The sequence below is a fragment of the Brachionichthys hirsutus genome, chromosome 14 (assembly GCF_040956055.1).
Source record: "Brachionichthys hirsutus isolate HB-005 chromosome 14, CSIRO-AGI_Bhir_v1, whole genome shotgun sequence".
In the NCBI taxonomy this organism is placed as follows: Eukaryota; Metazoa; Chordata; class Actinopteri; order Lophiiformes; family Brachionichthyidae; genus Brachionichthys; species Brachionichthys hirsutus.
In genome coordinates this window covers 8994403-9020805 of record NC_090910.1, presented here as the reverse complement: position 1 = coordinate 9020805, position 26403 = coordinate 8994403, and the positions used below count along the sequence as shown (strand labels likewise).

At 46.4% G+C, this 26403-nt stretch overlaps 2 protein-coding genes across 2 annotated transcripts; both read right to left on the bottom strand.

The window, feature by feature from the left end:
- Nucleotides 1-4416: 4416 nt before the first annotated feature.
- nck1b (NCK adaptor protein 1b) lies at nucleotides 4417-14634 on the bottom strand. Its single transcript, XM_068748062.1, has 4 exons — nucleotides 14614-14634; nucleotides 14109-14349; nucleotides 5365-6125; nucleotides 4417-4617 (listed from the first exon to the last, which is right to left on the bottom strand). The coding sequence occupies exons 2-4, from the start codon at nucleotides 14332-14334 to the stop codon at nucleotides 4417-4419; spliced, it is 1188 nt and encodes a 395-aa protein (XP_068604163.1). The 5' UTR covers nucleotides 14335-14349; nucleotides 14614-14634.
- Nucleotides 14635-25016: 10382 nt separating this feature from the next.
- Nucleotides 25017-26267, bottom strand: slc35g2b (solute carrier family 35 member G2b). The gene has a single exon (XM_068748158.1). The coding sequence runs from the start codon at nucleotides 26265-26267 to the stop codon at nucleotides 25017-25019; it is 1251 nt and encodes a 416-aa protein (XP_068604259.1).
- Nucleotides 26268-26403: the final 136 nt, after the last annotated feature.

Here is a 26403-nt window from a genome sequence, read left to right as displayed (position 1 = left end):
TCCCCAACGCCACGCCTGGAAGTGGCGTACAAATCCTTTCCCCACCTGGGACAGGTTAGCTAGCTCCGGAGTTGGATGACGTCGGCTCACGAGAGCTAGCTTCTCTGTAAAGGTCCGTCTTGAAAATGGCCTTTCAAGAATATCCACAACCAAATCCACACTTTCCCCTCCTTCGGCCATTGTGGGTTAAAAACGCAGGAGTAGTTGTGGTTTTACGTACCAGTGGGCGTTAGTTGATGACGCAATATGCATAGCGCTGCCCTCTCACACGGAGTATCCAATCACAGGCAGGAAGGCCTTACTTTCACCAACTCGTGATCTGACTGGCTATCGCAACTGTCTATCAACTCTAAGAGCCGATCACAGGACGCGTTATTGACCTGCACGTGAGTCACGCAGGAAGGACCTTTTTCACCAACTCGTCATCTGATTGGCTATCGCAACTGTCTATCAACTCAACTCTACGAGCCCGTTCACTTACACAGCACAGACGGCAAGCAGCGCTGATTCTGAAGGTCTCGGGCGGATAGTATTTGCCACTGGTACTATGAAATCCGCCTGGAAACACAAGCTAGCTGAATTCCGATTGGATGAAAACTCTCACCTAAAAATACATCACTGTAATATAATATGACATGAATGTGAAGAATATATATATATATATACACACATAAAATTAAATTGATTTTATCATAAATATAATCATGTATTCTTGGTTTCTGGTTATGTTAGGCAAGCAGAGAAGGCCTTGCAGGCCCTGACCGCCTGCCACTGGTAAATAGTTATTTAGCAGCATGTTAAGGAGTAGTTACATTATATTTACATTACATTTACATGATGTTACATTTACAACTGGCCCTTTGAGGGCAACCATAATGCTGATGTGGCCCTCGGAGAAAATGAGTTTGACACCCCTGTTCCAGAGGCATGGAACCCAAAGCTGGTTCTAGATCAAGCTCCTGCTTGTTCTGGGTCAGCTCTAGTAAAACTGTCTCACTCTCTCCCAGAGATCCTGCGTTCCACTGATGGATAAATGAGCCAGTTTGAACAAAACCTCCAGGATAGAAAAGTATTTTTATGTGAATCTAAGGATAATTTATTGTAACATTGCAATCAGAATGTTTTTTCCACAACATTTGAACTAAAGCCACCAACATATTCATTTTAATGAGCCTGTTGCCAGTAGCTGTAATGACGCAAATGGCCACTAGATGGGGGACCAGGATTGTGTAGCGGTATCGCACTCACGCGTGAATCATCTGTTGTCTGTCCATGTCCAAATTTTGCCGACATTATAACAGGATGTTAAAACAGAGTCAGTAAATGACAAACTGAAAAATACAGATTCATTTAGAGAGCATTCAAAGATTGAACATGTTTTTACATTGTTTATTACATCTTTTTGAACACTCTAATAAACTCTCCTACATTATTACACCTGAAGATGATCTCCCGTCCGTAAAAACAGTATTAAGAGCATGACATTAAACTTCACAGCACTGCCTTTAAAAAAAAAAAAATAAAATCATTCCACAGCATGGATCTGTTTTCTTCACTCCCTTGTACAGAAAAAAAGCTTCATGAAACAATGGACAATAAAAAAAAAAAAAAGAATCCGGGTCAAGAGTCGACATCTCAGGCTTGTTTAGCAGTGAAGGGGCGCCGGCCGCACATGACAATCGGTTATATAAAGAATCTCTGGATAATATCTGTGACAATTAACTTAACGTCTTTTAAGCAGAGTCATTTCTGTACAGCTTCAAAGGCTCTGCTCATGCGAGCCTCTGTTGGTGCAAGACGAAAACGATCCCAAGTTTATTCCTACCTATGCAGGGAGATCATTGCATTTCTGTGTTTGAATATCAAGTAAAACATTTAAGCATCTTTTCTGTGTGTGTGTTTTTTTTACATAACCTGCAACAGTGAATGTCTTCCGCTACTTTAATGAAATGCATACAGACGATTCCCTCGGGAGACGATGATGACACCGTTAGCTTGAGGCGCTCCTAACATGCGATTCGGGTCATTCCATCACAGTTGGGGTTGTGTTTTCTCAACAAACAAACGGCTCATCTTTTATACTGCACATGTAGGCAATCCAGTTGTTGTAACCAGCAAAAGGTAAGGCCACTTGAAACTACACGCATCGAATGGAACATTTTATGCATGGCAACAACAAAAAAAAGACAACTTTGTGCTCAAGGATGCACAACGGTGACGAAAGAAGTGGGAACAAAATGATTGAAAGAAAAACCAATTAAACACCACCAGCAGATCTTTGGCTGACAGAGAAGCTGTGAAGGCACATTCAAAGCTAAACCTTTCAGACCGGGGGGGGCAAACCGTAATAAATAATAGAGTTCCTATAACCCCGAAATACTTATCTGGTGACTCCGTAACGCATAAAGCAAAGAAGTGGCGCAGCTGAAAACGAAGGGAACGCGGGAGCAAACGTCTGATAACGACTTTGGGGAAAAATGGGTTTGAGTTTAAAATAAACTCTTGGGACCCAAAATGAATTAAAAAATAATTAAAATAAACAAAGCTGAATTAATCGTGCGATTCACGTTTTCTTTTGGGACTTGAAAGTCCAGACAGAAGCGTTTTAATCCTGGAATGTTTTTTTAATGCCGTTAAATAAAATGCCACTTAAAATGTTTCCTCTGGCAATGGCAGCGCTGCAATTAGAACGGCGACATCCGAACCCATCAGTCAAAATAAAAGCCGTTTGTTTCGCCGCTTTGAGTTCAGCTGCAGCTCGTTACACTGGAGACAGAAACTCACGCCCACGTTTTGGGCTCATTCCGGCAGAACCGACTTACTAAACCCTCAAAGCTCTCACCCGAAACTCTCCATTCTAAAAAAAAAAAAAAAAAAAAAACACATTCTTCTCTGCAAAGGATGCATCGTGTTCATTTCCTCATCCTGGGAGTGGCGATCAATGAAACAGCCTCTCCTCGTCTCCGACTTTTGTTTTTTTTAGGGTTACATTTTCCATTCCTCCCCACACACACACACCCACCCACCCACCCACAGCTGGAGCGCTCATCATCGCATGCATGGAGATCATCATCTCCCTCGTCCCGCCGCTGGAGCGGCTCCCTGCCAGCGCCGCTCTGATTGGAGGCGCCGGCGCGCGTCGCCCTTCAAACATTCAAGCACCAACTCTTGTCTTTCGACAAACACCCCAGATCTGCACTGTAAATATGAACCGTGTGTTTCTGCTGACAACATTTGGAGAAACGATCTAGATCTAGACCCCCCCCCTCAAACTGGGAGACTTCTCGCACTGCCGAGGACCGCCCAGACGTCAGGCATCGGAAACACTTTCCTCTCTTACCAGAACTTAAACTGTGAGGAGGAGCTGCTTCCTGGAAACCCTGGATGCACAATATCCGGCAAACAGGCGCCCAGATAGCATGCCCCCCCCCCCCGGTGGACTCGCCACTGACATCATCCCACTGTACCGCCTGCTCTGGTCTTCCATTTCCTCTATCAGCTCCAATGAATTTAACTGGAAGCCTCACTGCCGTCAGCAAATACTGACCGTCAGTCACATTCGAGCATGGGGGGGGTGGCTCCGAGGGAGGGTCTTTGACTCGCCGTGCCCCCCCCTGACACAGATAAACCCGCCATCATTCATGCCTGCCCGCAGTCTGCTTTGTAACATTCACATGATGTGGATACAGCAATATGTAAGACACGCATTTGTGTTGCACCAAACAAGAGTTGATACAACTACTTTGCTGCCCCCCCCCCCCACAAGAAGAGGCACCCCGATGCAAACGGCTGTGATGTTCCAACGTCTAACAACCAGTTATCAATAAATATATTTTGGTCACTTAATTCTATATATTTGTTTTACTTGTGATTAGCAGTTAGCACAAGTTGTGTATTTATGGGTCCACCGGCGCGAGGAGTGGATTAAGACAGACGGTGGGGGGGGGGGGGGGGGCTCTGAGTTGCGCCGCTGAGGCCTCGACCAACCCCAACGTCTGAATGTCGCCTCCTACAGGCAGCCGTTGGGTTTACCGATAGTTAAAACTCCTCACATTAAAAAAATTAAAAAAAAAAGAAATCGTTAAAAAGATTATATATATTATCGACAAAAAACAAAACAAAAGGATGAAACTAAATGCGACTCTAAGAGATAAAGTGAAAAATACATGGCGTAGCCTATGACCTAAACACATCTGGATAATTTAAGAGATCTGTAGTCGACTCTCAGGAGTCTGGAGTCTTCGTGTCTCCTCTTTCCACACCTCCGTGTTCCTCCCATCCTTTTTTCCACACCTCTTGGAATTAAGTCCTGATGATGTGCCGAGTCAGCAGGCTTGGAGTTTAAATGTTAGTGTGTGTATTATAGGTACGGTATATATTTAAGGATGCATGTGTGTGAGTGTGTATGTGGTGGGATCAGGAGGCGGCCAGGGCCTTGATCAGGTACAGTTTGTCTCCCTGCTCGCTGGTGAAGATGGGGGCCTTTTTGTAGTGTTCAACAAGCTCCTCCATGGAGTTGAACTTGCGCTGTCCGATGCAGTAAAGGTCTTCCTTCAGCTGAACTTTGAAATGCTTGTTCTTGCTCTGCGCCTTCAGGGAGATGGAGAAGTCGTGTGGCTGCGGAAAGGAAAGGCGACAGGGCGGGTCATTAGAGGAGACACCGACGGGAGACGCGTCTCGTCCGCTCGCTAACAGTCGTATTAAGATTAACAGCTAACGACTAGACCAGGGGTGGGCAAAGCTTTTGACTCGCGGGCCACAATGTGTTCTGAGATTTGACGGAGGGGCGGGGCCGGGAACAGATGGATGGAGTGTTTGTGTGAACTAACATAACTGACATGTGAAAGCCTTTTACAGGTAGCATCAGAGGGAAAAGGTCAAATGAATGAGAGTTAATTATAATAACATTTAATTCAATGATATAATTTGTACAAATTCGGAGGGCCGGATTAAAAAGCCCAAAGGGCCGTATATGGCCCTTGGGCCATAGTTTGCCCATGCCTTGACTAGACACTGGCCAGGGTGGGATTCTTGGAGGATTCCGTGACTTGTTGGAGCCGAACCCGAACCCGAACCCTCTTCTCTGCGTTCCAGGACCTTCTGATTCACTATTTAGGCACAGAGGAAGAACTAAAAAGTAATAAAACAATAAGCAAACTTTGACTGTACGTCTCTGGCATCAGCAAAACAAGAGGAAGGCGAGCCTTTCCCCTCCGGCGTTCACACAACGCCCCCCCCCCCCCCCCCAGCCAGAGTAACCGGAATCATCTGTTTCCGGGTTAAATTCTACCCTGGAAAGGTGTTAATGGCGTAAAACAACAACAGATCAAAGATCGTCTGGTTGAGCAGGGGGGGGCTACTGACCGAAGACTCGCTGTCCCGGATGAGGAAGTCTCCTTCCGTCCCCCTCTGGTTGAGCGCCACCTCCGCCTGATGGCGTGTCACCTTGCCGTAGTACCACTCCTTCCCTGCGAAGCGCCCGCTGCCCGAGGGCGAAATGTAGTCACAGTCGGGCGTGGGCGGCCCGGCGGGCCCCGCTGTGGGTTTATGGGAGGCGGAGTCCAGCACCGTGACGTAGTTCTTAGGCACCAAGCCCAGCTGTCCGTCCGCTTTGCGACATTTCCACCACTCGGGGTCGTTCTCGGGCTTCTCCACGACCTCCATCACCTCGCCCTTCTCGAAGTGCAGCTCCTCGTCGTTGTCCGATTTGAAAGGGTAGAGCGCCTGGACCGTGTGCAGCACCCTGTTGCCGTTCGCGGTGCTGTTCACGACGGCCGCCAGCTTCTCCGACAGCGATCCCGCCGGGTCTCCCGAGCCCGGGCCGCCCACGCCCCCGCCCCCCGCCGTACCGTCCACGTCCTCCGTCACGTAGTTGGACGGAAACCAGCCGGAGCGCCCGCTGTAGCTGCCGCGCCACCAGCCGTCGCTGCACTTCTCCATCACCACCACGCGGGTGCCTTTCACCAGAGACAGCTCGTCCTCGCGCTCGGCCGCGTAGCTGAACTTGACCAGGGCCGGGAGGTTGAGGTCGTACAGCCGCTCGCCGTTATCCGCATACATGTCGGCGTCGGCGTTGGAGGCCGTGTCTCTCATCCCTCCCTTTCTGCTCTTCACCTTCCCAATTCCTTAAAGTAGAAAGAAAAAGAAAAGGAATGGTGTCAGAGTTCACAGAGGAAAACCTCGTCATTATCTCCACTCAAATGAATTAGATCAGACGCTTAATTACAAGGCAGCAAAACATTCTGAATCTGAAGATAAACAGGCCTTCAGAGCTTTATGTGTCAATTAAGTTAAATAGGTGTCCTCTGGGATTTCAGATTCCGCATCCTTCCAAAGCTTGGAGCGTGTTTCGACGGAAAAACTGAAAAACCAAAGGAGGCCTTTGAAGTTGAATCTGAATTTACAGGAGAATAAAAGAACAAACAAACACAAGGCAGCTATAATAAGCATTAAGGTTGTGCTGAGGGAGGGAGGATGGATAAGTACACACACACACACACACACTCCAGATTGTGTCTCGGTGCTGATGAAACAAAAAGCAACGCTGGTGTAGTTGAAAAGCACAAATCTGAGTGGGATGAAGACGTGTTCTGGCATCAGACTTTGGGTCCAGTGGAAGCTAGCCAATCAGATCGTTGCGATTTAGTGCGGAAATGAAAAAGCACAGAAGGGCTCGGTCACATCGTGTTGCTTCTAATCAATCATCCAGCGCTAATCACCCGGGCGTCCGCACCAGTGTCCTTTGAGTTCTCCTTTGGGCTGCTGATCATGTGACTTCCAGCAGACACAGGATGATCAAAATAAAGACACATTTACCAAGAAGGACTTGTGACCACACGGTCAATTTTATCATGAGTGCATCCATTGACAGCCCGGATGCTAACAGCGGGGGGGGCGTCCATTACCAGGTCCCTTCAGCCTATCGTAGTCTCGTGGAACCGAGACGCTGAGCTTCGGCGAGCCCGATTGTCCCCGCTGGACAATAACCGAGCACTGGACATGCTGCTTCCAACTTTCCAAAGTTTGATCCATCTATCTGCAGAAACAGGGATGCCAGCAACCCCCCCCCCTCCTCTTGCAAAGCTAATATGAAATGACTGTTATTACGACACATCGACGGTCTAAACTGATGATGTCAGCTAAACCCCGAATAAAGCCGAGACAGGCGAGGACAGACCATAGTGACCAGCCGTGATGGCGTCTTCAAGGCCATCGTTTGCATAAACCCGAGTCAGCGATGTGAAATTATAGAGGAAGGCCGGCTTTATCGTCTCTTGGACTCTGCGAGGTTGTTTTTTTGTGAGTAATTTGTCACGATGGATCCGTTTTCACCGCTGGTAAGTTGTTATCAAAAAGGCGCACAGACAAATTTCACGGTAGCGCTGTGAGTCAAACGGCAAATTGCTTGGAGGCAGACCCTGTTATTATTCACACAGACACTGTACACAACTCTCCCATCTGCAGACGGGGGAGGGGGGGGGCGTTAAAAGCTGCTAGGCGAGGGAAGACGTGGCTCAAAGAGCGAAACATCTGTCTTTAAAGACAGATGTTTCGGACCAGTCTGATCCTTCTCAACATTTTTTTAAAACATCACAAATGCGACGCAGAGAGAAACTAGAGCTTCCATATCGCATGTGGAGAAAGAAAAGATGTTGGGCGCAGGTGCAAACCCCAGGATGTATCGTGTGACCTACTTAGCTTAAAACAAAGATTAGGGGGGGGGGGGTCAACCCTGCATCCGTGACGCATCTTTGAGCTCCAGCTGAGAATGGAGACAACACAGAGCTTAATATTTCTGTCTGCCGGTACAGGTAGAGCAGCTTTTATCAGAGTGTCCCCTTGTCAGGGATTTTATTTGCCCGCTTCCTACTGCAGTCGCACGAACACGTTGCATTTAAAAACAAAAATGCCCCCCCCCCCCCGGAGATGCTCGTCTGATCCGAGGGAAAGTTGTGATTTGCCTGCAAAGCTTTAATTGGACGACGCCGGGAGAAGACAGAAGTTATTGAGGACATCTAATATTCAACCAGTCGAGCATCTTGTAGGACCTTCAATTCTAAAAACATTGGGACAAAATGGAACGAGCAACACGCATAAAACGTTTTGAGACAGACGTAAATAAACAAATTAAGTAACCGGGTATAAAAGCAAAAGATGGACTCACTTCAAGGCGTGATTGTGTGAAAGATATTACAACATAAGCTGGGGAGAGTAAAGAACAACCGAGTTGCTGCTCCCTTATTTTACCGGGTCTCGACACTAAACACTTCAGGCAGGACTCTGGTCTAGTCTAGACCAGTTATGATTGGTCTAGTCTAGACCAGTTATGATGACCGGTTCTAGGCGGTCCATCTCACCAGCAGGCCAGACCTGCCACTTTTACCACGACAAGATGCTAAGTGAGGTAATCCTGAAAATCTGTGCACAAATATAATCTGTACGACAGCTTGCATAAACATAAACAGCAATAGCACAAGAAAGAGAAACATCAACTCTACCAGCCGACCAAGAATGATCTCGCCACGCTAACTTTGAACGCCTTCGACTCCATGAACTTTGTTCACACACACACACACACACACACACACACACACAATGCTGCTTTCTGCCCATACCTGGGAAACATCTTTGAAAGACAAGAGAAATCAAACGTTGCGGTCTGGAAACTTCTATTTTTAAACGTCAAATGCTTTTCCTGTGCGTTTCCTGTGAGAGGGATGCAGAGGAAGGAAACGGCGTCGCGTCGGACGCCAGTAAATCGCTGCAGACAATGCAAAACACGAACACGTTAAACTCCTTCTTCCAAAATCTCTCTCTCTGCTCACGGATGAGGCCGACCGAGACGAGAAGAAAGCGCCCGTGGATTTGCTTTGGCTGCCAGTGACAGCCAGGAACTACTTTTGTTTTTAACTCTGGCCTGCCCACAGTGGGCGGCTGTCCATTGTCTGGCAGGGCCCTTTTGACCCTTTGGCTTCCCCTTCCCCCCCCCCCAAAACCATTTCCAGGGTTCTTCCTCTGCGGACGACAACACCCCACGTCGGGGGCTGCTTAAAGGTCTCTGAACCGCCCCCCCCCATACGTGACTAAAAACCAGATCACTTGGACAAATTAAGCAGCAGCGCTGCAGGGTCAGAGATAGCAATGTGTGTAACCATGGCGATTCAAAGCCTATCAACAATGTGTCACGAGCTTTCAGACGTGCGACACAATACAGCAGCCCCCCCCCCCCCCGCCTCCGCCCCAGTCGTATGGAGTAACATGAGGTTTGCACAAGGAATGCAATGACACCATGCGCCGTCAGAAAGGGCGAGTCAAACCAAGACACAAGGGAAGACGTGTCGGAGTGGGGTTGGTGCGTTCGTCCTCCGGGACAGGTCAAGGTAGTCTTTTAGGATGACATCTTCAATCAGGCTGGCCGGCTGATGCCTGCGCGGGAAACGAGCGACGCTCTTTCAACTCCAGCCGTCGCAGACTTCAAAAGCAAGGAAGCCGCCGGAGGCGCCGATGGACCCGAGGCTCGACGTTCCATTTTGGTCTTTACTGACAGAGACTCTAAGAGAGTAGAAGAGAGTTCTTGAAAACATTATCAGCTTCGTTTGTCTCTCTCTGTTGCTACTTTTATGACCTAAACTTGAAGAATCCTCTATTCTGGGTTCTCTCTTGATTTCATTCAACTCAACTCACAGTAGAGATACGATTTATTGTTATATGTTGCCAAATCCAACATTAACTGCACCAGTTTTCAACAGAAAATAATTGTCAGGTAAAGCACCAAAACCATTTAAACCAAATCAAACAATTAATTTGTCTAAAATGTATCAGCAATGATTTTTCAGTGGTGAAACTGTTTAACACCTCCCCCAAAAAACGTTACTTTCACTCACTTACAGCTTTTTAAATACAGATGTTTCCTCGATTTCTTACTATTTTACTATTCTAAACTAATCTACGGGGTTTGGGCAACTAAACGCATTTTAAGATTTGGGAACTTTTTTCTGGAATTTGCTGTGGACTATGGTTTTTAATTGTGATTTTACATTTTTTGGTTGCTGACAAAGTGTACTTACGGACAAAGGGAGCAGTAAAACGCACATTATCCGCTGTTCTCTGCTAATGTTTACTGCTCTGGTTAGTATTTCACAAGGCCAGACCACCGCGCCACTTCCTCTTAAGCAATCCCTTAATTCCAGAGAAACTGGACGGTGGGACTCTTGTCCCGTAAAATGTGAACAACACTACAACAGGGGATACTTTTAACGTCCTGCGTGACGATCAAGAAGCCCAAATATCACTAATACTAAGGTTTTATTTGTTCTTCTGGATTGGAGAGGGCAGAGAGCGGTTGTTTGGGGACAGGAGCGGGAATCTGTACGAGGGACCGAGGGACAGAAATGAAAGACACTCCACACAATGATTCAACTTCCTTCTGACTTTTCACTTCCTCTTTGGCCTGCGCTCCCCTCCTGAAGCTCAGGGAGAAATGTGGCTCAAATTAAGAGTTTCCGCTCGCTGGGGAGGCAGAGAAACAGGAAAACAGAGGGAGGGGGGGGAGAGCGGAGTACCAACAGTTCTCGGTTTACACAAGTAAAACAATTCTCTTAGCTCATCTCCATAGTCTTTATAACAAGGTAGGTCAGCAAACACACACACACACACACACAAAAGCCGGCAACGTAGGCGGAGTCGGGAGATACCACCCGACAGCTACAAGGTGAGATTACAACACGGGTGTGTGCGCCATCACCTTTCAAAAAAAACTGTGTCGGCGTGGCTGTAAAGTATCCACGACCCACGGAGCTGCTAAGGTACCGACATTCCTCTGATAACTGGGGGAGAGGTGCTGGAGATGGGAGTCCCGGTCCCATCAGTCAGCGCAGACCCCTTCCTCCTCTCTGCACAATGCCTACAGTGTTCTACACGAGGACCCCGCATCCCTTTTCCGACTGTAGCTCGTGATCCGGCTGTGGGGGTGGAAGGGCTTGGGGTGAGGGGGACCCTCCCAGAACAAGAGAGCTCGCGCCCTGAGGGCAGAATAAAGGAGAACTAGGAGAATATGCCTTGAGGATAGTCCTAAAAGGGGAGGGGAGGGGGGGGGGGGGTCCCACCAACTTGCAAGGACAAACGCTTGAATTGTTTTTTTGTGCCGTGTAAAATTACTGTGTGTGTTTAAAGGGAAAAAACAGAGGAGGACTTCTGAGGCAATTACAGGCTCCGGCTCGGCAGAAAGCTTTTCAACGAGACGGCCTCGAAGGCTGCTGAGACACACACACACACACACACACACACACACACTCTCTCTCTCCCTCGCCCTGCTAGCGCAGCGTGTTGGCGCTCCTGCCCGTTCTAATTATGGCACCGTCGTTTGATTCATCGGAAAATCAAATAGACTTAACGAAAGTGGAAGAATCTTTACCAAAAAAAAAAAAGACTTGCAAAGTCAAAGAGAGGAAAAAACAAACAAACAATAAAAACTTTCTAAATCACTCGAGATTCAACAAATACATCAGAGCAACCTGGAAAACGGCACCAGAGAAGACGAGGAAAGGTGAAAAACTCACGAAAGAAATGCTTGAATAGGTTAGCCATGTCCATTTTGGGCTTGCTGCCCCCTCTCTCTCTCTCTCTGCGTCCGTCCCGGCCCCCGGCTCTCTTCCCACTGCAGCTGTAGAGTTATTCCATGTGAACACCCAGAGCTGAGCTGGGCGCGGGGGGGGGGGGCCACTCCAATGCCATGTGGTCTGGCTAAGCCAATGAGAGTGAAGGGATAGAGAGGCCTCTGGTTCAGCTCTGGAAGGCAGAGCGCAGAGGCCTCATGGAAAGGGGAACGAGGAGGGAGGGGAGAGGGCCGAAGCTCCGAGAAAGAAAAGGAGATGAAAGAAAGGAGATAGAGGGAAAGCGAAGGCGCCCGTTCCCTCAACATTTATCAGCAGGCAGTTGTTTGCCGAGACGCGACTTGACGACAATTCCAGGAAACACGAGTCCTCAAACACAGAGGCAACAAAGCACGGCGCTCTGCAGACGGATCGTACTCTCGCCGCTCCACGCCCAGGAACAAGCTCATTTTAGAAAAGGAAAAGCGGGACAAGGTTCGTCCTCCCACACACAAACGCAACGCGCGTGGTCACCAGGCCTCTTATTCAACGTACAAACACAACCCGGGGGTGATCTGAGCAATATGTTTAGAGGCAGATAGAAAAGTTGTTGGGAAGTCTCGTGGCTGTGGTGTATAACAGCACCCCCCCCCCCCCACCCCCCCCCCCACACTAATGAAACAAGCTATCCACTTCAGGACAAACCAGGGCAGATGCTGCTCTTTACAGCTTAACCAACAACAGAAATGTCTTCCAAGTGGCTCACATGTCCAACACAACACAAACCGGGTGGACATGCTTCTGGTTAGCAGAAAGGCCATCATTCTCACGGCCCCCTCAGGCAAAGAGAAAGCCACTCGGAGGCCCAGGCTCTCCTCCTGCAGGTCACCTGACATGATCCGCTGCACGGCAAACATAAGGAAAGGACATAAATGAGGCTTACCCCGTTTCACCAGCCTCACAAGTTCTGTCTGGATACAGTTCAATTTTCAACTTGTACCAACACCTGGAATTCAAGTTGAAATAGCCGAAATAGCTCGGCTGCAACTTTAAAAAGAACAGCGCAGCCTTCAGCTTTTAGATATAGTTTGTGTTTGATCATGTTTGCTCAGAGTAGACAGTTTCCCTGCCTCGGTCTTGTGTTTTATATTAGATTCTGCATTGATTCTCGTCAAATATGAGATCAATTGCTTCAACATGAATCAGTATTCAGATGCCACAATATGATTTGGTTGGCGCGCCTAAAAATGCAGACTTCGATATCAAACCCTGTGCACATCTCTGGTTTGGATGTTCTGTTTCTTTCCTCAAACCAAAGCATGGGCAGCAGGTGCTGTGGGAAATATTCCCAAAATTCCCAAGTGATGATCATAAAGTACAGCTTTTATAAAAGAGGTCAACACGATGCAAATCTATTCATGGATACGCCACCACGCGCTAAATCTTCATACCGATTTCAGTAAATATGAACATTAAACTGAAACCACAGATTAGTAGTTCTTATTTGGGCAAAAAAAAAGCAAATCAGAAACGATCAAAAAGTGAAATCATAAGAGAAACATATCTGTCTAAGTTCCAGCCTGGACGTCAGTAGTCCGAATGTAATTCCCAAATCACCACAAATGTCTGTCCTCGGGAAGAAATAAAAAGGGACAAATAGTAACCCTGGCTCATGTATACAGTTCCATTTGGCTTGTTGCAAGCAGGACAAAGGCCGAGCGAGTGCCCAGAAGTATTTCCCTAGTGTTGACAGGGCAGACAACACCTGAAACACATCAACTCAGGCTGGGATGGAAAAAATGTATGTAAGAGGATACCATCTGCTGGAGTTCCCCCACACTTAAACCAAGAGGGGGACTATTTATACATTTATGAAAATAATATTAAGACAAAAAAAACCTTTGGAGGCTGCTGTTAGTACGTCAAGCACCCCAACAATGTGACGAAAAGCAAACCAAGACAAGCGCTGCCCTTATAAAACGATAATTGTTGATTCTGTTTAAAGGTCACATATTATACTCTTTTTCCACAAGTTAACGCAGTTCCCAAACGCTTGTATAAATTATCTGTGACAGTCTTTGGTCAAAATAGTAAACAGATGCTGCAGGGCAGTGTCTGTCTCAAACAGCTCTGTCAGAATACACTAAAAAAATAGCACATTTTTACTGGAACATTACCACCAAAAATAGACCTTGTCCACTCTGTTTTTCTTCTTCTTCTTCGACTCATGCACGAGCGTGGACGTACGCACATCTTCTGAACGTTCCCAACTACGCAAACTACGCAGGATTTACTAGATGGTTTCATTTGACAGTTTTTGGGTAGGTAATGACCCGAAACCACCTAATGTGAGTGTACAAACACGGGAAAAGTGATTTTCTGTTTTCATAATATGTCCCCTTTAAGTTATGAAGCGAAGACCTGTCAGTCAAACTCTATCAAAAAAATGTTCTGAGCAACTTCATTCAAATATACGATTAGATTATACATAAGCAATGACAAAATGCTAATCCTTACCAAGGGTGTCTTTGAGATTCTTGACAATAGAGGCTTTCCTGGCACTGTTTTTCCTCTCCACGTAGTTGGATGGCACAAAGCCCGTTTTGTTGGTGGCGTTTCGAACCCTCCACCAGGACTTGGAGTCGTCGAGGAGCCAGAGGCGCTCATTCTTCTTGATGTCCAGCTCTTGGTCTTGCTGGGCCATATAGTCAAACTTGGCGATGACAATCACCTCTTCCGTCATTTTGTTCTAGGTGCACTGGAAGAAATAGAGAGAGAGAGCAAAGATCTGACAATCAGGATCGGGCGAATATTCATCTCTGAAAACTGTGACGTCGACCTATAAGAAGCCACCGTTCACAGACTCTTCCTTTAAACACACATGGCAAACATGTACAAATAATAAACATCCGTTTCCTTTTCATATTCCTGCGACTCCCCAAACTACACCCCAGAAGGTAGAATAGTCGGGTCAAAGAGATACAAAAAGTTCATTCATAAAGTGTGAAAGAGACGGCTGTACCTGTACTGCATCAAAGCTAAGAACTTCAAGGGCTCCGACACGTTTGTGTTGACCTAGGAAAAAAACAGAAATATTACAAGAGACTTAAAAAAATGATTGGTCAAACTTTGCCTTTAGGTTTAAAGTAAAGCCGGTCACACCATGATATTATTCCATCTTCTCACCCAAGAATTCCAAAAACATCTACTCTTTTTAGTCCTCCCCCCCCCATTATTCACATGCATGCATTTTCAGTGCCAGGAAGATGGCACCGATTACTCTAACGGGGAAGTAGAGCAGAGGTGCACTGTGCGTCAGCATTTCTTCCACGTCAGGGGATGTAGCTCTCGGTGTGCCGATGATGCGGGAGGCCGATTTCAATTTAACATAAGCCTATAAATGTTCCTAATGTGCAGCCTATGCAAACGCTGCGATTACGCGATTCCCTTTATGCGTGGCTCTCCATCGTTTCCGAAACACTTCATCAGAGGAACTTTTTGTATTTAGTATTTGGGGGGGGGGGGGAGAATTGTGATCCACAATCAAAACTTGTTCCAGTTCAACAATGCACACATTCAGGCCCAGCTGGTCTTATGACCCATGTAGCGGTGAGCATGATTGGGATGATAGTGCAATGGAGAAGCAAGGCGCTATTGAAGCAGTTGCGTAGCTACTCCAATATCATGGGAGCGGATGAGTTTCACCCCCCCCCCCCCCCCCCCCCCCCAGTCTCAAAACGGACTTCAGGGACCAGACACTGACCTCATTGATCGAGACCTCGAGGTTTTTTTTATTTTAAGCAGTGGTGTCTGCGTTTCAGGTGCAGCTGGCCTTGGAAAAAGAAAAAAAAAAACCTGAGCGTGATCTTGGTCCAAACATGAGAAGGAAAGCTAACATGGGGCATGATAAGCCAATAGGGTCAAAGGGCACGGTAAATAAGCATGGTCTCATAGCTGAGAAGAACTTGCTTGTGAAATGGAACTTCAAGGGTGGGGTAGCCCATCTGAGACGTCTTTCCTCTAGCGGATTGTAGGATTTGCTGTTGGTCTTGCTCCTTTTCCATCTCCTAATTACATTTAAGGAACCCTGGTAGACGTGTGAAGTGGCAACGCACAAAAAAAAACAAAGAGCGGATTTTCTCTCCTCGAGTGCTGCCTCATTCAGCGAGACAAAGGCAACAAGCCCTCCACTCCCTGGGCTGGTCTGGATAACGGCCTACCAAAAAGGCCGACAAGAGTGCGCCCAGTCTCCTTTTACAACGACCCTCCTTTACTAACTCTTTCCCCTACTTAATATTCTCACGACCAGCGCAAGAAGTAATCCTCGATGCAGGATTTTCCCTTTCCCAGCTCTCTCTTATTTTCCAAATAGCACCCTGCATGCCAGACTCGTGCCTTTTAACACCCCCCCCCCCCCCCCCCGTGTCTAGAAGGGCTGAGTACTAAAGTGCACATTAATATCTCAGGGACTTACAATGGTGCAGATGTGAGAGAGGATCAAAACGTTAGGCGACAGATGCTATGAGCTAATCGCGCGGCTCCAGACTGAGCCAAGGCCACACGAAACGCTAAAACGCGAGACAGCAGGTCAGACAGGTCAAACTGCTCAACTGGTATTTCATATCCACAGCGGATTCTCCATTTACGCTGCTGCCTGGGAGAATTTACATAGCAAATCCATCATGACCCCACCGGCGCACGTCGGATGAGGCTTAAGCAAGACTAATGAAAGCGTCCTTCAGTTTCAGCTTTCGTCCTCCGACGGCATCAATTATTCTCTTAACGCTAGAACCCGATCTGCCTTTGCCAGTTTTAAAAGAAGACCACAGGGAGACCTGAACGGTCTTTCTGTCATAATTTGAAGGACAGCAGCCTGTTATTTGCCATCGCATACAGTATTTGAAAGACGCTTCGAGCAAAGCGGTTTGGTAATTACTCAGAAAAAGCATCCTGGAGAGGGAGAAGCAACGAAAAGGCGACAAAGAAAGCCGTCAGTGATTTAGAAATAAAAGGGAAGATTGCCGGAGATGAAATTAATCGCTGCTTCTCTGCAAATACCATATTTGATCTTTGCAATGAGTAAACTAGATGTTTTGTTCATCCTGAGAATAACTTGGGTATAAAGGCCATGACACAAAAAACAGCGCTTTTCCCCACAATCTTTGCGGTTGTCAACGACGGTGACCAGAAGACAGGAAGACAAGGCCAAAGCTGCAAATTCAGCAAAATCCAACAGTGGATAATAGCGATGGAAGCAGGACATTGTGTCGTGTCAGTGTCGGAGTTTGCTTACAAAGACGCTCCAGTTTAAGGCCGGACTGCACCCGAGTCGACCAGACCACCACAAAGGGATTGGTTAGTATTCAACCGATGAGCCTTTTCTTGCTGCAACATTGAGCCAGCCCATTATTATAGCCTTTTCTTTACATGGACTGCCAAACGGACAAACTAACAGCTGTCCCTTTCGTCTGCGTTTCTCCCGTGCCCGTAGCTCGGCGCTAGCTCGCTCACTTTGCGCTGTCACAGTTATCTGCTGGCACGACTGTAGCTGCGGCGCCAACGACAGGTCAACCAGTGTCGCTATCACAAACGCACTCGAGTTCTGAAGAGCGCCAACACTGGTGAGAAATGTCTCTCACCAGTGAAGTGCCAACAAAACTGTCTCTCGTCTGTAATGAGTGAAACAATAGAAAGCATAGCGTGGCCATTTTCTACTTTGTTGTTCTTTTAACTATGTTTTTACTAGTCAATGAATTTTAAAGAGGCTTAAGTTTACATTGGAAACCGCAAACCACAACAAGTGCATATAAAAGGTGTAATAGAGACGGAGGGTGCAACTCTGCAAGTTACTATGAAACACAAGTGACACGTTCACCACTTCCTGCAGTCTACATCTGCTGCCACAAGTCCTTGCATCACCGTAGGAGATAAAAACAAACACACAAAGCAGAGATCTCGTCTGAGCGCACACCCAGCGGCTCGTTTGATATATAGGGATGACATGAGGAGGAAAGGACCGGAACGGCAATAGCTCTCAGCGTGAATCCCAGGGAATGGCCCCGATGTTATTTACCAGGCTGACATCAGGCGCTTTATGGAAAATAAACAACCGGATGCTGCGCGATCTAAAACAGACCGTGGATCCCAGCCCGTCTTTGCTGCGCGACAGGATTTGCTGAGGCTCCGAGACGGCAACAGTATGAGCTCACAGAAGCAGACAGTGTAACCTAATCCCTGTGACAGCCTCCTAAAATCACAGCCTCCGCTGCTTTCTGGAATGTGCCCTGCGCGCTCACCTCTCATTCATCCCCTCTAGCGCTGCTGCACTTCCTCCAAGCGTACACCAAAACGCACACCGAGGCTAAAGGGTTGCATCACCGATGGACAGTGCAGCAGCAGCGGCGTTGGCGGTGAATACACAATTAAGATCCCCCCCCACACACACACACACACACACCAGCTCGTCCCAGCTGTCCTAGATTCTCTCAAAACAAAACGGCAGCGCAGCACCGAAGGGGTCATGGGAGACTTGGCAGACCAGCTGTGAGACAGGAAGCGAGGACACAAGGGTGACCGGATGTTGGGGAAAGTGATGCAATCAGGCAAAGTGCAGGCTTGACCCCGGAGTTCAGATAACTTATCTTTGCATTGATGCACCTAATGTGCTCCAATTAAGAGATGAGCGCTCGGGTTCTGCTGCTTGTAAATTGTTCTAGTATCAAATCATATTTTACATAAAGAGGCGCCTCCAATGTTTTTTTTTGGGGGGGGGGGAAGACTAGTCTGTGTGAAAGCAGTTGGTTTATCCATCTCTTGAGAGTCAGGATCACCCTCAGCAGTTTGCAATGGCCTAGAATAGGCCGGGGCTCATGTCCTCTGAGAATTTCCAGAGCTTCTCTCTCACAGCAGTGACAAACGCTGAAGGTTTCAAGCTGTCTTTTAGGCCAACTTCAAATCAAAAGCTCCAGTCTGTGCTCAGAACGAAAGCCACCGTTTGAAACACGTTGCATAGCAATTAAGCCATAAGACGCCTCGACATCCCATGCGACGTTCTGCTCTGTCCACTCAGACTTTTCTTTAAAACTACAAGGGAAGGTTTCTTTTTTTTTTTGCTACTGAACTACCAGCACCAAATATTTTTTATTCCTGAACCATTTCCGATCAAAGCTGTGATATCAAACTTTTCAAACATACGCACCCGATACGAAGGAATTATTTTTGTTTTTGTGGCTGGGAATAAAGGATGAAATATCACACAGCATGAAGCAACTTTTTTATTTTTTAAATCACATTTAGCTGCTAGCTGAAAGAAAGAGAAAACGTATGGTCACCACAACGTAAATTAATTCACGTTGAAATTCTTATCTAAAGCTGCGATATTCATAGTTGAAGAAACGCATGAAGACACCGATCGAGTATAAATAACACCCCACTGTGAGAGAGGATTCGTCTCCTCGGACCCCACCTACACCAGCGAAGCACTAACATCCACGCTGACGCCACGCTGGGTCCTGTTGTTGCCAGCTGCTGTTCAGGGAGGCCGATTTACTTACAGCGACGAGGTCCCAACGATGGCCACATCCAAGCAATCTGGGATCAACACGAGAGCAAAATAAACCTTCAGTCTGCCTCACCGTCTCTCTCAGAGCTCCAGGGGATTCCCCCCAATGACTAATCCAAGTTTACAAAGCAAAAGGATTCCTTACATCGAGCCCTACAACCAAAACAAAGCCGTTTGTGGTTTGTTTGGCCTTTTTTGTTGTTCTTCTGTCTATATAAAACGACTAGTAGCATTAAGGAATCAATAAAGGAGATTGAATCTAAATCAGGCCACACAACCAACATACTACGGCTGTGTACCTTTCTGTAACAAGCTACTCAAAATAGTGTGTGTGTGGGGGGGGGGCACGAGTTGGAACTTGTGCATTAGAGCAGTAGGTATTCCAGATTTCATGCTGATGCCACAAAAATCTGGAACCTGCACACATCAAATGACATCATCGATTTGACAGGAGACAGGAAAGGGAAAATAAAGAAATAAATACTGTCCCCGGTATAGAAAGGGTCACTTTTTTCCTACAAGAACATTTGAAAGATTCATAATCACACAAAAAAAAAAGTATTTGAAATGTAATTTGAATCCAAAATCTAGACGTGTAATAACAATCTCCTGATAAACTACCCGAACAATCCAGCGGTCTGATACTCAAATAATCAGATCGGAATTCTGCGTTCTAATTGCGTTCTAATTGCATTCTGGAGTACGAGCAGTTTGATAGGGTCATTTGCATCTCTAACACAGTTCCACGCTCCATTTTCCCCACAGGCCGGATCTGTGTGTGATGAAATGCCGTGAGCTTGTTTCAGACTAATGTATTCACTGGAGAGGTATTCTACACGCCATGGCATGAACTGCAGCCTTTTACTCAGGCTGTTATTAAGCAGTCGGAAGGGCGACGCAGACACAGCGGAAAGAATCATGACAGCAAGACAAAAAGAAGGGCGACAACTAAATGACAAGGCATCAACAGTCATTCACCGTCACGTCACGTGGAAGATGATCTCATAGCTCTTGTCTTATGGTAAGGTGTCGCCGTCACCCCAGTCTGGAGGCATTTTCAGTAAATGTCTTCTTTTTTTTTTGCGTTAGCTGCCAACCGCTAGCTGCTCGCAGGAGTGCATCACACACATAATTTGTCACATCATCGCTCCCCGTTCCTGTCCTGTTTCCACAGGCATCAAGTCAGTGCCGTTACTTCCTCCGCTGCCGGTCCAGCGTGTGGAACTTCAAGCGTCCCGGTGACGTTTTACGCAGAGTAGTAATACCAGAGCGATTGTCTTGTGTCATCATAGTAACAATAGTCACAAGTATGCACTTCCTCATTTTCAGACGACAAAATATTAACCGAACGCAAACCTACAAAGCCACGGTGATCTGATCAAGACGAGAATAAATGCCACTGAAACACTTCTTTTCTCCTCGAATCACAGACGACGACTGAGATTCACACTTTGTTTTACAGGATAGAAAGGAATCCCACCAACATGCACGCTTGCATTTCATGACTTAACCTTTCACACACACCACAGCAGCCAAGTACGCCTTCTTTTTAGGTTTTCATCTTTGGCTGAGTTTAAGAAGAGACCACCCGTCATGCTTCCCCCTTAATGGTCCCGCTCTACGTAGCAGGCGATCTTAGCTAATATGGGACATCACAAGAGAAAATGAGGAAGTAGAAGTGAATATAAGCAATAACTTAGATTAGGATGAAAAAAAGAGGGGGGGGTCCCCGTTTCTTTATTACAATAGCATCTTAAAGACTACTTTCCTGACCGTGTCATTTTACCAAGGAAATTTTCTGCCACATTAGTTTGGTTCGCCATCTTGAAAATGCACAGTTGGTATTTTTCCCCGAGGCTGAAAAGACAGATTTAGCTCCCCGAGGCCTCAGAGAGAGAAAGAGAGAGGGCGAGAGAGAGACACAGACAGAGACAGGGAGACTCTTGAACAGGAAGAGCTCTTCACATATCCATAAGATTATATGGTCACGACTATCAAACAAAGGGCACTGCTGGAAGCAACTGCATCCGAGTCAACAAGAGCCATAAATAGGACAACAACGGGCAACATTAATGTCGTATCAGCATAAATAGGGAAAGCTAAGTGCAGCGGGATGAAGATGAGCTCATGACTTGGCAGCAGATAGGAGTTACAAATGGCCTCGGCTGCTTTCCCAATAGCCACTTTCCCATTTCTTATAAATCAGGCTCAGCACATAAGAGAAGTAGAATTTCACTCTTCAAACCGATCGCTCAGGTAAGAGGGGTCTCTGTTATCTTTCTCCCCCTGCAAGAAGGGCGGTTTATCCCCCCTCTGACTACGAATGAGAAACGAGCTACAGCAGGCCGTCTTTCTCCCTCATCTCACGTCCATGAAATCCTAATGAGAGACGGCAAAGAGGTGTGACAATAATTACAGAAACCACTATTTGCCAGCTGTTGAAAGACCCCCCACCCCACCCCACCCCCCCTTTACCATTTGAAACCACACACATGCCACCCCATTAAACCCTTCAACTCAAACCAGACATATAGATACAAATTATTAACAGGATTGAGATTAAATAATACTTTGAAGTACATTTTGTAACAGTTAAACACCCTTCTCACCTACGTCGTTTATTCTGGCTTTCATTGTGCAAGTTAGAAAACAGTGCTGAGAGATAATCAAAGGCTGCAAATAACTAAAATATGTTCCTAACTAATCCTTTTCTCACATTTATTTATTTTATCATCAGTAGTAGTATTTTATTTTTTAGTTTTTTTAATCAAATAAGCTATTTTTTGTGTGTGTGGTTGGGGGTCAACGAGAAGTCAGAAGCCACCTTGGGACTATATGAGATAGGAGAACGATGGAAACAGTAATGGATTCCAATGCATCATTAAACGGCCTGTTGATGCACTCGCTGTTATTAATGTCTAACGGAGAAACAGCCGGAGATCCTGTCGGGGAAATGCACAAACCGAAACCCTGCCACTGAGATAACGCGAACACAGCAAGGACGTGTCGAATAAAGCGCCGTTAAAATGATGTTATTATGGGGCTACAGTCTGTTTGGTGAAGCTGCCCACAGTGTCTTTGTCTTCGCCATTTTCAATCTCAGTAATAAAAGCGCGTGAAATAAAGTGGAGCCGCATTTTGCGTGTCGTTTAGCGAAGCACAGTCTCATCTGAGCAGTCAGCATTTAACTTAAGCTTGACAGCGCGCAACGCTACTTATCTTGGCTAACATTATCCAAATGGGTGAAAAAAAGAAAATGCTTTCAGTGGTTACAAATACTTTTTTTTTTTTTTTTTTTTTGCAGTCATTTAACCAGTTGTGTGTTGTTTCTTATTACCAAGGAGACATGCCGATTTTTTTTTTCTCCCCCAGGCTTACCAGCCAGCTAGCTGTTAGCCGACGTGAGTTAAAACCTTAGTCGGCGAATTCAAGGATAGCAGAAGCTAACTAGCCTAGTCGAGTAAGGTTAGTGCGGTAGCCGAGATCAGATAGCTTTCATCATCAGGCAGAGGCAGCTCAGATTCCTAACCAATTCATCAATATCACGTCTTACCCGTTTGCTGATGCCCCCCCCTCCCCCCTCTTCTTAAATCATCCAGGTATAATTCGAAGTATGGAGGCGTCACATGAACTGGAACTGGGTCCACATAAATGACGTCCAGAATCCTAGCCTAGCCTAGCCGATGAGATGCTGCTGTGCCCCGTTGGAATAGCATTTCTGCATCACAGCATGTCATTGCTCAGCAGCATTTGGCTAGGCTAGGTAGCAGCAGCTTCACAAGCTGTTCAGCCTCTGGGTTCCGCCCACTCGTATCCAATTGGTTGCGGGTGAATTTACACGCGTTTGATTGGACCGCTGTTCTGTCACTCGGAAATTTGCCAAAGCATCCGTCATATTTTTACTTGAAGAAAGGGCGAAAAAAGATAAACCTAGAAACGGAAGTAATGGAAGCGTTTTTATAAAATATATAGTGATTTATTTATTTTATTTTTTTACCCATATTTTACTTGTGTAAGGTAGATTTACAGTTTTCAGTATGTAAATAATTCCATGTCAAGTTAAATAAAAAAAATTCAAGTACGCTCACCTGGTCATATGGTGTCTGTACCTGTACAACCATGGCCCTATATGATGAATAAATATACTTGGAAAAACGTTTGCCAAAAAATGCTCAGTCAACTGTACTGTGCTGAGTAAATACAGACACTTACACACATACACACAATAACAGTCATAATTAAATTCCATTCAGGCTCCTCCTGGGAATTGATGGTATTTCTAATAAACATGTCTGTGGTGAGGAGGGTTGCAGACTAATTTGGAAGGTTGTGCAGCTCACCGCAGGATGCAGTCTGTTTCCTGCTCAAACAGATGGGGCTCCTGTACGCTTTCTGCTCTTTGCACCCAACGAGACTTTAATACAACACGATATGACTGGAGCCTGAACTCACTTCATCTCAGTTTATTCACTTTTTCATTTTTGTAAAATAAACTGACACCACTTTGCAAAGCATTTCAAAATAACTTTTTATATTACAGGCAGAACGTGTTTTCACTATAAAATAACATTTTGCACATCTTTAACATTTTTGTGACGGTGATCTATGGCTGAGCTTGAAATCTAGTCATCAATGTATTAGATCTGATGTGGCCGATATCAGATTGTCATCACACAGAACAATCTCTGCTGTGCTTGAGCAGAAATAACGACAAGCCTGCTCACTTCCATTTCAGTTCTAATGTGTTAAACATCCAACTGAGTGTCTTACATTTAGAGCATTCATCAAGCGACACCGTGAGTGATCAATACATCCTGTGTTTAATTATTTACTGAAATTGTAATTCCCATTGCATTCAACACATTCTGAATGAAAGAAGTGGATTGTGAAGGCCACCTGCTGGCCTGTTAGTGAAACATCAATTTAGTGTCATTCGTGAAAAATAACATGCAGGACCGTCTCCGGTTTACATCTTGATCTCATTTCCACACCTCCACCATGACTGCATCGGTCTGGCTTACTACACGATGAAACATGGCTGGGGAGCGCAGCTGCTGAAGCCTCTGCTGCAGGTAAAGCAGATGATCTCATGTTGTGGATTTTTTAATTCAATACAAGTGCACCCGCCTGGAGGCATTAGTTTGATATGCATCTGAACGAAAACAGAGGCACCGTCCAGGCAGGCATGTAGTAAATGGTGTTAAATATCAGATACAAAGGGCTGGAGTATTTATAAGAGGCAGTAATTGCTGGTTGGTAGTATTATATGAATGATGGCTATTTTATCTCCTAAAAGTCTCTTTGGAAATTGAGATTCAGTTTTAGCAATCTGGATATATCGTAGATGATGTGATGCCTCTGCCTATATCCTCTACAATGGGATTTTATTTGGATAAGCTATCCTGCACCATCTCAGCGAGCAACAGATCAAGGCTTTTAATGAGATGGGGGGTGGTATTTCTTTTTTATTCTTCCATTCCTTGTATGTAACGACTAAGGGGCTGACATTTACACAGTGTGGCAGAGTGACAATAGAGCAAATACATCACAGCTTGATGATATTATTATTATTATGAAAGGTGCACATCATCTAATTGACCATCTTACACTGCCACTGACATTTTTTGCTGATATTTTTTGGCTTTCGCCACAATTTGACATTGATACGGTGCTATAAGGGGGGGGGGGAATGCCACCATATTACATCGCTTTTTTATTTCACACATAAATATTCAGACATTAGTTTTACAACCACCTGACACCCATCCAACAACACAATACAAAATCATAAGATGAAGATCCAGACATTCATTGGACTGCACGACCCAACAACACTGTAAATAAATAGACCGACACAGCAAGACTTATTTGATGGGCGAATCCAGGATCTCTTGATAGTCCTGCCTAACTGCCCTGCTCACCCTGTACAGCTTCACCCCCGTCAGGGTGAACACACTGATCATGATAACCAGGCCTCCGATGACGTCATAGACAGAAGGGATCATCCTCAGGACGATGAGCTGGAGGAGCATGGCCACCACGAACTCGAGGTGCTGCACGGTGCTGACTAAGGCTGGATGAAACTTGTTCAGGGCGTAGTAGACTCCGAGGAATGCCACGGTGGAGCAGATACAGATCCCGATTAAGTAGCCCCATGTCTCAGCATCGAGAGGAATGATGGGCTCCTGCATGACAAACATGGTGGAGGCGCCCCACACTGTGCCCGTCCAGCCAAAGGTAAAGAGTGCTGTCCACATGCTGACACGCTCCTTAATGGCCCTGTAGACGATCATGGAGAGGGCGGCGGTCAAGCCAGCCATCACTGTCATCGTGTAGCCGAAGGCCTCTTTCCAAAACCCCAGCCTGGACTTCTCCTCGTCTGCTATATTCGGCACCATAACCAGGCAGAGACCAAACACGCTCCCCACCACCGTGACCACATCTGTGTAGCCCAGCCTCTCGTCCAGCAGCAGGAAAGCCAGCACGGCGCTGAAGACGGTGGTGGAGGCGCGCCACATGATGGTGCCGTTGCTGGGCGGTACTATTGCGAACGAGGTGTAGGCGCAGGTGATTGAGATTACGTTGCACACGCCGTAGAAGAAGAGTCGCAGCCGGTAGCCCTTAGGACCGAAGGGGGCTTCGTGATAGTAGAAGACCACCAGGATGGACAGCACTTGGATCACGGAGCGGATGAAGAGGAGCTCGAGGGAGGGCACTTTAGAGCGGTCCGCTGCTAAACGGGTAATAAGTGCCACACAACCATGAGCCACCGCTGCTCCAAACAAGGCCATCCAGGTCACCCTGGAGGCCAACACGTTCGCCTCGCCAAAGCTGGCCAGTTGGCCCCCGACCCCTTTGTCTTTTTGCACATTCGGTGTCTTGGGCTGGGTCTCCATGGTCCCGAAGAAAGTTCTGCCACCTTTGCTGTCTGACACCAATCGCTTTCCCACATTAGCCTCTGCGAAGGCGCCAAAGTCCTCAAAAGACGGCGCATCATCGTAACCTTCATCGCCAGGTTGAGGGAAGTGAGTGGCATATTTCACCGTCACGGTGTCCGGGTGAATCTTAACCCGCTTCTTCGTTCCGTACTGCAGCGAGGATGAAGGTACATCCATTTTTATTTTGTCGTCAGAAGAGGCAATCTGAAAAAATGACACAAAAACCTTGTTAATACACTAGAACATCTCGTAATGCATGACTTGAACATCCAGCATCCACCCACAACACCTACACACCCAAACTAAACACACA